Source organism: Aethalodelphis obliquidens, unplaced genomic scaffold (genome assembly GCF_003676395.1).
Source record: "Aethalodelphis obliquidens isolate GAN/ISIS:26980383/991018 unplaced genomic scaffold, ASM367639v1 scaffold12, whole genome shotgun sequence".
Lineage (NCBI taxonomy): Eukaryota > Metazoa > Chordata > Mammalia > Artiodactyla > Delphinidae > Aethalodelphis > Aethalodelphis obliquidens.
Window position 1 is genome coordinate 25,681,453 of NW_020837956.1, and position 14,369 is coordinate 25,695,821.

The 14,369-nt window shown below is 55.3% G+C and overlaps 1 protein-coding gene across 1 annotated transcript in view; it reads right to left on the minus strand.

Annotated features, from left to right (window-relative positions):
- Positions 1–14,369, minus strand: part of KLHL29 (kelch like family member 29) — a 310,446-nt gene that overhangs the window by 140,557 nt on the left and 155,520 nt on the right. The window contains exon 3 of the mRNA XM_027113738.1: positions 965–1,294. Coding sequence (XP_026969539.1) covers positions 965–1,249 — 285 coding nt within the window. The 5' untranslated portion in view covers positions 1,250–1,294. The remainder of the gene's footprint in view (positions 1–964; positions 1,295–14,369) is intronic.

Here is a 14,369-nt window from a genome sequence, read left to right on the forward strand (position 1 = left end):
ACACACACACACACACACACACACACACACACACACACACACACACATGCGCATGCGCACACTGGCCCTGAGATGCTGAGATTCCCCCCTAGGAGGCGGCTCTGAATGGCTGGCAGAGGCAAAGTGGCCTGCAGAGCCCCTGCTGGCCCAGAAGACAGGACGGCAATGAAAGGACTTCCTGCCACCGGCCTGGGTCCCCCTGTCCCTTCAGGGGCTCTGAGCGGCGTGAGGGGGCCCAGCTTGTCCGGAATCTAAGCAGGAGCCTTGGTGACATTTTCATTTTGATATCGCGGCTGGTAAAACAAACTGCTTTCTGCTGTCAATCCCCAGGCTTAGCCGCCTCCAGAAGAGGGGGAATGACCTGGAACTAACACCCCTGAGGCCTGGGTCCCCGAGGAGGGCCCACCTTGGACCTGCTCCGGAGACTCGGTGTGCCTCCATACTCAACTGCAAGGCGGTGACAAAAGTGCTGATGTCATGGGGTTGCCCGAGGCTTGGAGGAGACAGTGATGTGAGTGTTCTCAGTACTAATACTGGTGAATAAGTAGCAGATTTATGACCATTTAGGACTGACTGCTGCTCAGGATCTTCTTCCAAACCCAAGTAACCGGTGCCCCAGGGGGCTTGCCTGGCGTACAGGCGCCTAGTTAGGAAACCCGTATTGCCAACCGGGAGTTTCATGGTCATTTCACTGGCTAAGCACCCTTCATCAACATGGCAGAGGACAACGCGGGGGGTCTCAGCCACCTGCTCGTCTTCCCACGTTAGTCACAGAGAGAGGCTTCATGGAAAATAAAACCACGCGCACTTTAACTTAAACAGGTGCCCGGCGCAGCTCCAGGGCTGCCCACGCTCTGGAGAAGGCAGCGCCCAGGGAACGGGCTGCGGAGCTGCCCCAGGGCTGTGGGGGAAGCAGGCCCCTCTGCCCGACTGCTGCTCACAGCGGACGCCAGGCAGGTCTTACCTTGGTGGTGACGGCAGAGGCAGAGCTGGCCACGAGGCTGGGGATGGCCTCGCTGCTGCCGGTGGTGCAGGGCGCGGGGGCCGTGGCGGGTGTGGGCAGCCGGGAGGGCACCCCGGGTAGTGGCAGGAGGCCGGGCCGGGCGCTGAGGCTGCTGGCTGTGCTGCCCCCCGCCCCGGTGGTGGCACTGCAGATGCTGGTGGTCCCATGTGTCCCGTTGGCACTCCACTCGCGGCGGTCCCAGCCCACCCGGTAATCTCTTTCGAAGCGGCTGTGGTGCCGGGACATCTCGGTGGGCCGCGGCTGCTCCTCACGTGGAAACAGAGGCCGGACCTGCTGGCACAGAGTGGAGAGGAGGGCGATTTAGACCAACGGCAGCCCTGCCAGGACCCGAGGAGGACAGCACTGGCTTTCAGCATCCATTAAGCGCCTTCCCTAGGCTCAAAGAAAGGGCTCTCAAACGTTAGCTCATTTCATATTCACAGCAGCCCGCAAAGCATGGATCATTAGCCCCATCACAGACGAGGAATAAATGACTTGTCCGGGATCACGTGGCGAAAGTACAGTCAATGAGCTTTGAACCCAGGCGCAGTTTAGAGTAATCCTTTCTGGTCGGAGCATCACGGTGCCCTGCACGATGCAGATGTGCGCCTTCTAATTATGACTTGGGATTTTCTCCCTCCATCCCCACTGTGAAAACAAGACCCCGTGGACCCCCCAGGCTGCATTTTCCTCAACCCTGTGATGGGGTGAGAGCAGCCACGTCTGTAGACTCGCCCTGTGGTGAACAAGGCCCTTGACATAGATCTCATTTGATCCTTGGAGTGGCCTGTGACGTGGCAGGGTCGTCCCCATGTTATGGACCAGGGAGTTCATTCAGAGTAAGTGATTCCCTCGAGGTCAGAAAACTAGAAGGTGAGAAAGTGGCCGGGATCTCCAGCCTCCAGACCGCGGCTCCGTATACAACTCAAGTCTGAGAAGGTGTTAAGCCTCCGGGACTTGAGAGTTTTCTTTCATAACCTACAAATCCCTTGCTGGCATCAGAGCCCCCCGTGCTCCCCGGCCTCTGTCAACCAGACAATCTCCCACACAACTTTCCTGAATATCCGAACCTAAGGCCCTCAGTGTTGTCATGGAGACCTAGACGCACCAGATACTCCGAGGGCCTCCTGCATCGTCGGGGATCGTATTTTGCTCAGCACGACGGTGACTTGCCTGGCTCCCTGCCAGCCACCCTCAGTCAGGAAGGATGTAAAGATACAGGAGACGCTGTCTCAGTCGGAGGGGCCTCAGCGAGGCAGAAGCAGAGGCAGATGGGAGAACATAGGCAGTGCCGGGGCACCGATGAGGGTGAGTGTGGGGCCTGCCTGCACATCACATCCCCAGCCCTGCCCCGGCTCAGGCACAAGGGATGTGGTCATCTGTGACTCTTTTCCATTCTCCACCCACTTCCTGTCTGGGGTGTGAGCTCCTGGAGGTCAGGGACAGCTCCTGGATCACTTTCCTATTGCACCAGTCCAGCCTAGCCTGGGGACTCCGGAATTGTTGGCTAGTAAACGGACCAGTTTATTTTTAAAACTTCTGTTAAGCCTGATCCTAGTCTGGTCTTGGTACATCCAGAACTAGTGGCCAACTTCTGGCCAACTAGTGGCCAGAACTAGTGGCCACAACCAACCTGGGTTGTGGCTGGCGGGGCCCTGGCAGCCACTGTCCCTTCCCTCGGCACTGTCCCCTCTTGCTGGGCACATGACCCCGAGGCCTGGGCTCAGCCTGCAGGCCTACCTGACGCAGAGCTGACCGTAACCTCTTAAGTTAGATGGTGGGTTCACTGTTTATTTCATCACTATGCTTCACGGCTTACACAATGCCACAAAAATTGTTTTTTCATCTGTTCGATATTAATATCATAAAAATAAAAATAAATATCCCTTTGATCACCCTCACAAACTTTTCCGAGCCAGGTTCTCAGGAGAGATGTCTACACTTGGCTCTGGTCACCTTCCCTCCTCCAGGTCACACTGCAACCTGCTCCCATGTGGCTCTCGCTCTGGCCACTCCTTGGGGGGTTGTTCTCATCGAGGTCAAGAAGGACCTGCTCGTTCCATTCACTGGGACATTGATGGCCGTGCCTTCCTTGAACCCCCCCTCCACTTGGCGTGGTTGATGTCCTTCTGGAAAGCTCCTCTCTGTGGTTTCTGTGACGTCGTGCTCTCACTTTTTCTCCTTCCTCTGCTACTCCTTCTCCGTCTGCATTGCAGGCTCCTCTTTCTCAGCGCTTCCTGGAGGGCCCCTGCTTCCTCCCCTTTGCTCACCCTACACGCTCTCCCTGGATGACCTCATTCAGCTCTCACCTCTTTACTGACGACTCCCAAGGCCACGTTTCCAGCTCCCTCCCTCTCCTTGCACCATGCCCACTATCCTACTGCCTGAAGGTACCTAAAACTTGTAGTCCCTAAATAAACTCATTGTTCTTTGCCCAAACACGCATTCTCAGGAATTCCCTCTCTCTGAGAAAGCCGCATGTCCCCATGTCCATCCTGTATTTCACAGTGGGGTCTTTGCGTCTGTTGCTCTGGTTGTTTTTCAGATCTTCCCCCCTCCATCTGCACATCCATCCCAAATCGTGTCTCCCACATGGATTATCCCAATCGGTCCTCTGCCCCAGCTTCACCCTTCTTGTCCATCCTCCACCAACTGCCCTTATGGCTTTTTTTTTTTTTTTTAACATCTTTATTGGAGTATAATTGCTTTACAATGGTGTGTTAGTTTCTGCTGTATAACAAAGTGAATTAGTTATACATATACATATGTCCCCATATCTCTTGCGTCTCCCTCCCTATCCCACCCCTCTAGGTGGTCACAAAGCACCAAGCTGATCTCCCTGTGCTATGTGGCTGCTTCCCACTAGCTATCTATTTTACGTTTGGTAGTGTATATATGTCCATGCCTCTCTCTCACTTTGTCCCAGCTTCCCCTTGCCCTTATGGCTTTTTAAAGCACAGGTCTGATCACCATCCTCTCCTCTCCTGCTTTAAACCCTATCCTTCAGAATACAATCCAGACTCCTCGGGGTGGCCCAGAGGACACTTGAGCATCTGGGATGGCTCAGTTTTCTAGCATCACTGTTCACTCTTCCCACCCCAGAGACGATGCCCGGCCATTCCAAACGCTGTACAGTTTCTGAGGGCGTCACACCCTCTCTCACCTCGGGGACAAGTCCCCCCGGCTCCCCTGCCAGAACTGGCTTCCCCCTCCCCCTGGCTAAGTTCTGTGTGTCAGTTATGACACAACTCAGGCACTGACTCTTCTCAGAGGTTGCACTGACCCTCACCCCCACCCCAGGTCAGGTGAGAGGCGCTCCTCGGTCCCCCTGAACGTCTGCACCCACCAGCATCCCAGCATCCGTGGATGGCTGTTGTACGTTTACTCCCTTGAGAGTAAACTGCAGGCTTATTGTCTCCGTAATCTTAGCACCTAGCAGACACTGGCATAGAAGGGTGTTCACGTAATGTTTGCTGAATGAACAAACACATGTTTATTCCTTCTTAATTGCTCAATGTTTCAGGAAAGGAGAAATACATTTGCGTAAAGGGAGAACCTCAGACACAAACATCTTGAGTCTTCCAGCTGGAAATTCTGTGTAGGCACTGGAGTTAGCAAATGTCCTACCTTTCTGGGAAATCAGAACTGAAGTCTCTAAAGACAGCTCTGAAAGGAGAATCTACGTGTCCAGGGTCAGCTGGACTGCAGAGTTTAGACTCTGGTCTCCTGAGATTCACCTGCCTAGGCAGGGCTCTGGTTAATTACCAGTCCCCCCAGGGACGACTGCTTCCCTAGGTTGGATCCTAAGTGGGGCTGAGATGATGCTCAGAGTTCAAAGCACTGTGTCCTCTTTCTGCTCACCCAGAAGACCCGTCCAGCCTCCCTTGTAGTTAGGTTGGGATCATGCATCTGAATTCAGGCAGACAGAATAAGTGGGGAGGGGCCCTTTATAAACATCCTGCATGATCCTGTGGTTCTCTCTGCTTGCCTTGGCGACCTCAGAGGCCACATCTCCCGGCTGGTGCAGCGATCTGACGGGAGAGGGTTGTTCCCTCAGCGCGGGACTTGGTATGATTGGGACATAAATCTTCATCGTGTTAAGGCACTGAGACTGGCAGTTTGTTACCTAAAAGTCTAGTCTAGCCTGGCTGATACATGAAATCAGCCCCTATGTTCCTACAAAACAACACAACCTCACATATTGTCAAGGAACCATCTGCTTCCAGCTGGTGGGGATGGAGATGAGGAGGGCTGGCATTCAGGTGGCCCCTGAGACGTGCCCAGAGGTGGCAGAGTGTGCTTGGCTCCAAGGACACCACCGATAGCGGTCATACCTCGCAGCTCGCTGCCTTGGGCTGGGCCGCCCGCTGGACCACACTGTGGTTCCCTCTTCCTCACAGCCCCGGTGCGTGGCAGGAAAGCTGGCCCAGCAACTACACCTCCAGGGGTCCCCACCCCGCTGCTCATCCCTTCAAGTCTCCTGAAAACGCCTGAGAGGAGATGGAAACTCAGGCAGCTGGAGGCCACACAATCTGGTCTCAGCCTCATGAAGTGCATCCAAAAAAGGTCAACTATTTGCATGGCAGGTTTGGGTTCAACTTCATTCCTCAGTTTAACTTCCCCTTTCAAACGGAACGAAAGCAGAGTGCTGCCTGGTGTACCCTGGTGAGATGGCAGAGTGCCAGCAACAGAGGTGGCCATGTCAGTACTTCCTGCTGGGCTGTGGCCCCTGTGCCCACATGTGCATCCCGGGCGGTGGGGGGAGAGGCGTCACTGGGGCGGTAGGAGGCCCCCAGCGCACGAGGCATCTCAGACGAGACTGGTCAAGCAATTACAGACAGAACATGTAGAAATGCTTCCTTGTTACAGCGCGCACCTGGTAGGCGGCCTACGAACTGGCAGAGCCTGGCTCGGGGGCCGGCACCGAGAGAGGAGGGAGCCTGGCCGCAGCCATGCCCGAGCTTGTGGGGCTGTTTACCAGGAGCCAGGGCTCGCACCTGGGTGGGGTTAGTGTGTTGCCAGCACCTTTTCAATCCATGCACATGCGTGAAGAAAGAGCTCTAGGGTCTAGAAAATTCTATATTCGTGGGTGGAGGCAGGTCAGGCCGAGGTCCAGGGTACAGATGTTTTGGGGCAGGTCCGGGGTTAAATCTGAAAAGTCGCCCAGAGGTGGGAGTTTTGCGTGTGAGACTTGGCTCTTGCCTCTGGGATCCTGAGTGGCAAAACTGTTTCTCCACCACGAGTGCTGTCCTCTGCACCGTCCCAGGGATGCTGGGCTGACAGAGAGGAGTGGACACCCCTGGGGCGGGGGGAACCCCATTTTTCCTTGCCTGAAGCCACATGCCTCCCAGTTCCTAAAATGCACGCACCTCCACCATCTCACTTGGTGGCCCCCTGTGCAGACATCTGGGTTTCCACTTTTCAGAGCCCGACCCGGATCCAGAGAGGCTGAGCCTGGGCCCAGTGCACCGCTCGGGAAGCCGGTCCCAGCCCCCGGTTCCCAGTCACTTCTCTCTGTACACACCTCTCTTCCCCCCGGGGAGAGGGAGGGGAGCAGAGGCCCTGCCTACAGAATCACAGCAAATGTGAAGAACGGGGTGAACGTCACTCTGAGATGCTCCTGATGGGCCAAAGTGCTGCTGTGAACGCACAACCAATGTTCCTGCACTGCCCTCCCCCACCCCCCGCCCTGCCCCCGTCTCCCCGTTCAGAGCCTCAACACACACGGGCACGCCCTGAGCCTAAGGACAGAGTCCCCCCAGCACCCCAGAAATGCAGCAGGGCCACATAGACCAGCTCCAGGGAGAATCACGACTGTCAAGCCCAACTACCTCAAAGCTGAGATGACCCCTTGGAAGCATTATAGAAGCCACCCTGGTGTGCCTGGTAGCATCTCTGTGCCCCGTGAGGAAGGCCTTTTTTGTCCAGGGCTCCTTTCCAGGAGAGAGTGGAGGGTCTGTTCTTGCCGCCTCCAACCCTGCGGGATGAGGTACCAGCTCCCGTGATGGCTCACCTGCTCACCAGAAAGGGTGTGTGCTCCCCTGGGAGGGGCCTTGGCCTGGGACCTCCACACACAAGCTCCACCCTTGGGCTTCCCTTCCATCCGGAGTGAATGGAAGTTGGAAGTCGGCTTCCCTGCCTACTGGGTACTGGGGACAATTCCTCAATGTGGCCAGCACCACTAGAGCACCAGGTGTGTAGGGACACAGGAGGGACCACCCGGTCCCCAGGCTCTTTGGATTCCCTTGGAGGAGTCGGCCAGGTTGCTAACTGGGATGAAAACCAAATGACAAAAGTGCCCCAGCCCCTGACTTCCAGCTCTTACCCCAAACCTCTGCCCACTGCCTGTCCCTGGAACCCTTATCTCCCTGCCTCTCTCCTTCTCCGTGCTCCTGATGCCCAGATAGAAAGCTTGTCCGGGGCCTCCACTCTGCACCCATCCTCCCTTGTCTTAGTTTCGCTGCAGCTGCTGAAAAGGAGTAATTCCACCTGTCTGGAATTTGATCCAGAGTTTTAGGTGTTGCTTATTTTATTTTTACATTTTCTATGCTGTGGTTAGGTTACCTCTATAATGATAGAAAAGTTAATGTCTCTACTTCGGAATTGTATAGGAAATAGTCTGGTACCATGGAGCCTACCCTGTGCGTCCTTCCCCGCGGGGAAATATGGGCTCCACCCCAGTCGGTGCCTAGTTTAAGGTCCAGTTCAGACTTTGGAAAACAGGCATAGAGTTGAACCCTTCCATGCTCAACGCCCCTGTCCGACCCCGAGAGCTGGGCAGGCCCCTGGTGTTCGGCACCTCTCTGGCCCTGTGCACAGGCTGGCCATCGAGCTGTTGCGTTCCGAGGCCTCTCTGCAAAGGGGCCCACACTCCTTGTTCTGTTCGGAGAAGCCATACCTAACTACCTGCCTGAGTCCCAGTGCTGGGCCTGGCCCCTCTGCTCTGTCGGCTCAGCCCTCAGTGGCCACTCCAGGACTCAACCCGGGGCCCCTGGGCAGTGGAAAGAGAGCCGGGTAGAGAGTCAAGAGGGTTAAGTTTGGCCCCCAGCACCACCCCTTACTAGCCCCAGGAACTCGGGGGCTGCAGGTTATTCAACTGGAAAGCGGGGATGGACAGCTCTACCCGCCCCCAGGGCCTCTGTGAGGACCACACTGTAAATCCTGTGAGCGCTCTGCACCTGGGGAAAAGCCCCAGCGCTGGGTAACGAGCAGATCTGAGTTACAGGGCAGAAAAGGACAGGCCTGCAACTCCAAGGCCAAAGCAACCTGGCAAGTTTCTGGGATGAGGACAAAGGAGGCTGTGAACTACGAAGCTGTGTGGGTCTGTGTCTCACAGACTCCCTGAGACCCCCTGTGCTGGGGGGACAGCCAGGACCTTGCAGGGTGCTCTGTCACCCGGGGCCACTGGGAGACAACACACTGGGCTGGAAGAAGGTTGTCCTCAGCTGAACATCTGTGACCTAGGGGATCTCCTACTGCAAACCCTACAGCCTACCTCGACGGATGGGCTTCTGCCTGAAGCTCAGGGGTGCCATGATGGATGCCAAGTCCAGGGCCCGAGGATGGCCTGGAGGAGGGCAACAGCAGACACCAGGCTCAGCCCTGCTGCCCGGGCTGTATCTCTGTAATTCAGTCTCATGTACACTTGCTGGATACCAGGTCAACATCCTGCCCCACAGACTTGCCTCTACGTGAATAATGCATGAATAAATAATTAAGTACTGTGACTGTCACAGTCCTTTCCTTTGTATTGTCCATGTGGGGCTGGGGCCCAGGGGCCACGGTCCAGGAGCCCAAGACACTCCTGAGGCCCCGTGCTCGAGGACCAGCACGCTGTGCGGCCTTGAACTCGCTGCAGGATGCGCTCCGTTCCCCCCACTATTGACATGCCCCGTGTGCACACGCTGTACCGGCGATCACAGGTGACCAATGACCCTTCCCTCCTTCCTATCGTTAAGGCACGCGGAGGAGTGGGCGCTGGCTGTAAGGACCTGAAGGCGTGATTAATCCACAGGCCAGTGGGGAGCCCGCACTGCCTCCGGACAGGAGGCTGAGGGATGAGCCATGGCCCGTCCGGCCCCGTAGGAAAACGTGTGATTGCCTCATCTGGGGGAGACACTGCCCAGTTGGCTGGAACAGTCGGTGCCCATCTCTCTTATTTTCGTTTCCCTCTCTGCATCTTTTAGTCTTTCTTCTGGAGCAAAATAAGCAACAGCAGCCGGAACACCGTCTTGGCAAATGCAATACAAAGGAATTCTACAGGTGCTTCTGGAGAAGCCGGCTTGGCCCTGACTTGGCAGAGATGTCAGCAGGAGCTGGGGGCACCCCTCGGAAATGCCTCCTGGCTTCCTGGGGCTGCCTCGGCTCCCACCAACCCCCGTCCCCACCGAGACGCCACTGACTTAGACGACTTGATTCTGGCAGAGGCTCGGGGGTGGGCCTGCCCCAGCCCCTCCTGTAGAAGGCGTCCTCTGAGCTGCCCTTTCTCCTCTGAGCTCCACAGGCAGGCCAACGACCTGGCGATGGGCTGGCACGTTCCACCGCCCAAGTGAGTGCCACTCCTCAAGGGTGTGCTCCCTGAAGACTGGACCCCCCTCTGCTTTCTCCATGGAGCTGATCGGGCACCCAGGCACAGGACACAGGAAATGCTCCCAGATCAAAGTGGCAATGCTCCCAGATCAAAGCCCTTTCCAGCTTGGAACACACTCTGAGGCAAGACAGGCGCCCAGGGTGAAAAAAGCAAGGAGGCCACCCTCTCAGGTCTGGCCCTGCAGCGCGGGCTCCTTACAGATTTCCTCATCCGTCTAATCCTGTCCAGTTCCCGCTCCTGGGGGGAGGTATTTCTCAGCAGGGAGCAGGTGTTCAGCACCTCCAAGTGGATATAAAATGTTCGGGTAGTGGGGGCCACGTGTAGGTGCCAGACTGGACCCAGGGCCTTGTTCCAAATCCTTTGGACCAGCTCAGAAGCCAAGGAGGCTCTGGAACAGTCACAGGCTGACACCAGCCTCTTCCTGTTCTCAGCCAGAAGAGTGACCTAGGGGTGGTTTTATTGTTAGCTCCTCTCCTTAAATACCAAGGCCGCAGTGAACTGAACACAGCCACTGCTGTCGTATTTCACCCCTGCTCTGAAAGGGCCTTTCCCTTCCGCCTGTTTTGGGCATCCAGGAGGGACTACTGTCCTCCTGTGAATACCACCCGCCCCCGCCCCCCGCCCAGCCGTCACTGGTCACTCACTCAGCAGGGTAAGTGTGACGCCTTCCCAGTCCAGGTGTCAGGCTGTGGTGGCCCATCCCAGCCCCGCTGCTTAGCTGCTGGCAGGTCCCACCAAGACCTGCTGCGGCTCCAGGGTCTGGACCCAACCAAGCAGCTTCTACCAGGCCCTCCAGGCTGGGGGGAGAAGGGAGTCAGGGATGCGATAGCTCAGATTAGAAACCAGAGCAGTGACACCTGACCTCCGCTTCCCTTCCCCAGGCGGCATCAATCTCTGTTACAGAGGGCTTGAGGGTGTCATCTTTACCTTTAAAGGAAGACAGGGAACCTGCTTTCTCCACCACCAGCTAAACCTGCGTGTATTTCCTAGGTCTTGGCTCATCCAAAGCTTTGGGGGAGACACAGCCCAGCAGACCCCAGACCAGTGAATGGACTGGCTCAGGGGAGGGCAGGGAGGGAGCCCCTCCATTAAAGGTCCAGTGGTGGTCATGGCAACAACAGCATGACCTTGTAGGGCCACAGTGCTTACCCTTCGCAAGGGTCTTCAAAAGCACCACATCATTTCCTTCTCACAGCATCCCAATGGCGTAGGCAGGGATGCGTTGACACTGGCTTTTGTAAGTGGGGGAGATGAAGAGGAGAGGATGAAGATCAGGGCCTGGATAGTGGCCTCAGCACCCCTGACCCAGTGCAGTCTGTGGACCTGCAGCACTGGCACCACCTGGGGGCTTGTTAGACTGCAGAATCCCAGGCCCAGCCTCAGCACTACTGAGCTGAAATCTGCGGTTTTCACAAGATCCTCCAGGAGGACCTGAATGCAGGTAGAGCCTGAGACACACCAGCCTAAGATCCGCCCATTAGCAGGACCAGAGTCGGCCCTAGGACCCCGGCGCTCTGATGCTCCTACAGTGCTCGCCACTGCACTGTGGTCCTTGGAAGGCCCTGGGGGGCAGAGGTATTCTGGAGAAAATCCACATTCCATAATTACAGGGCTTAATACATGACCTAAAAAGACACATGTCTCAAAATGCTTGTCTGATGATAGGTTTCCAGAAAAATGCCACCAATTCCTTTTCTGGGCCCAATTTCTAACGCAAAAAGCAATCTCCCTGCCTCGGAAAGGTGGTATCCAGTGCCTGTATTAGAGGAACAATATTAAAAGAACAAGCCTCCCACTTCTGTCCCTTCCCGTGTGCACCTTTACTTTGAGACATTCTGGCTGTGGGTTTTGATGCAGTAATTTTTTTTTTCAAAAAGGCACACAGGATTCAGAGCCTTTTCTCATGGGACAGATTGACTAGGCATTTGTGCTATCGCTACTGGTGTAAATCCTTATAATGGTGATAATGAAAAATAAAAAAGATATTGGAAATGACAGTTGGCCGCATAATACCAGCATAAACTGAGGGAAGAAGGGAGGTGCGTATAAATTAGGGGCTCGTAAACACCGGGATCGATGAGGCAGCTATGGCGGGCGGGTATGGTTTGACGGCATAGAGGACAACTACCCAGAGTCATCATGACGAGGAACCATCTTTGCTCCTCTGACTCCCTGTTCTTGGTGGCTTCACAGAGTATGGAAACACCAGAGCCTGGAGCCTGCTTTCCCCCGGTCCTGCAAACACGCGATTGCAGAATTGGGAGCTAGACTTTGCAGTTACTTCCCTTCTCTAAGCAGGCCTCCCGCTCTCTCACAGGCTGCCTCTGGCACGCCTGATTATTCCGAATCTTGCAGAATTGACTAATTCAACAAGATGTCTCTTCACAGCAAATGGTGTTCATCAGTGACCCAAGCTGATGGATGAATCCTACTCGGTGCCTGGAGCCAGACCTAGCAGCAAGAGTTGCGAAGAAGAAAGACTAATACTCGCTCTCTATTTGGCTGCCAAAAATGCTCTTGCAATTTGCTCTCTTCTAGACAAGGGTCTATTCAAAAGTCTATTTGGAAACATTAGGGAACGGCCGTCACATGGCTGGCAGATCATACTGCCTGTGACAGGATATTATCATCCTTGGGAGAGACTCGGCTGCTTTTTTAGTTCACTGAGTAAGTAGTGTCTGGGCTGATGGCTGCAGAATTGCCCCAAGGGCTGGGGACATTAAAATCCCTGCCCAGAGTGAATGCAGAACCAACCACCACTTCAGCAGCAAGATTTGTAGCACCTTCACCGGCGCTGGCATGAGCACGCTGCCCTCTCTTCTCCATCTCTGGGGGCTCCTGCTTACCCAGAACCCCTTCCTGGGAAATTAAGAGGTAGCCTGCTTCCTCTTCCGGGGCTCCACGTGCACCGGTCAGGACTCTGCCCCCTTTCCCTCCCAAGCAGCCGCTTGGGCATGCTCTTGATTAATACACGTTCTGCCCTTTCCTTGTCAAGTCGTATCAAATTTACTGACCACCTCTTGCCTTCATTATGCCTGGCTCTGGGCAAGATCCTGAAAGCAGGCAGGGGTGGGGCAAGGTTCTGGCTTCCGTGGAGAGTAGCACTGTCTAGAGGAGAGCACACAGTAAGGACGCAGGAAAGCATGAGCGCCCGTGGGCTCGGGGGAGGGAGTGGCTGGTCTGGGCCGGAGCCCAGGGAAGCTCAGCTTCCTGGGGCTTCATTCATTTCAGAGAACAGACTGTATTTGAGCTAGGACAGTGTGAGGGTGAGCATGTGGGAGAGGAAATAAATGCCAAGGATGGAAGTCTCAGCTTTGCCCGCCGTGCATCCGGCCCACTGAGCTCATCCCAGACGTGGGCTATAACACCCCCTCCCCGAGAGAGGGAGGTCCCTAAAAAGCCTTTGCTTCGGCTTTGGGAGCTGAGGGCCCGCACTGTTCACGGGGGCTTCCTCCATGATCAACAGGGGAGGGGAGGAGTGTTTTGGGCCACTTGGGAGAGACTTTTGTCCCCTGCTTCGGCCACTCTCTGCTCACCTCTCTCTCAAGGGCCTGGCTTATCTCAGACCTCAGAGCCTCCTCTACCTTCGTTTTGGGAGCTGCTGCCCTATCTTGTTGTACTTGCTTCAGCTTTTCACTGTCTTTATTCTATGTCTGTATTTTTAATTAAATTAAATTAGAAACAAACAAACAAAAAACCCCAAACAGCTACCCAGACCAGAGGGCAGCCTGTTTCGAGGTCGTGTGTTTTATCACCACCCAAGCATGCAAACGAGGCAGCCTCTGTTGACAAGTTCACATCTCCAGTGCAGAGCTGGCTGTTTGAACAGCTTGTGTGCAGTAATTGAGACATAGATTTTTGTTGCTTTTCTGTTTATTTTTAGATTAACCAAGCAGGGACACTTGGCTTCTAGGCTGCCACTTCCACCCTGTCGGGCACCCTGGGACTGCTGGCCCCATGCCCACCAGCAGCAAGGACCACCATGTTCCCTCTGGGTTCCCTCTGCTCTGGGTTTGTTCTGCTTCTGACTCTGTGTTTGACCTTCACCGTGACCCTCAGGGCTCAAGGCAGGGAAGCTGATGAATGCAGGCTGACCGCTGGCTGTTCCCTAACCCCCAAGTCCCCGAAGACCGTATCCCCACAGTGCTGGACTCTCACAGCCTCTCTGTGGTCAGAAACCCCCTTGGACAACAGTGTTACCCGAGGCACAGAGCATTAGGGCAGAGATGGAACTGGGATCCAGACCTGCCGTTCCCAGGGCAAGGGGGCTCCAACGAAGGAAAGGCCACAGGGCTCAGAGAAGATTCTCCCAGGGTTAGTTTTCTATTTGGGCCACCTGGATAAGTGAGTTATATTCACCTGGATAAGTGAGTTAGGCTACGAGGATAAACAGCCAATCTCAGCGGCTTAACTCCAACTGTGTGCTTTTCACTCATGCTACCCGTTCACCACTCGTCACCTGGGGTCATCCTTCTTCAGGACCCAGGCTGAGAGAGCGCCCCTCACCTGGGCTCTGCTGGCCACGGTGGCAGAGGAAAAGAGGGTTTGGGGAATCACACACACTGGCTCTTAAAGCTGTCCCTTGAAAGGGACATGCGTCCTTCCTGCTCTCATGTCATTGGCCAAAGCAAGCCACGTGGTCATGTCTAACTTCAAGCAGGTGGAGGAGTGCAACCCTACCATCTGCCCAGAAGAAGAAACAGTTATGGGGAAAAGACAGAGATGAAAGGGTGTGTGTGTGTGTGTGTGTGTGTGTGTGTGTGTGTGTGTGTGTGT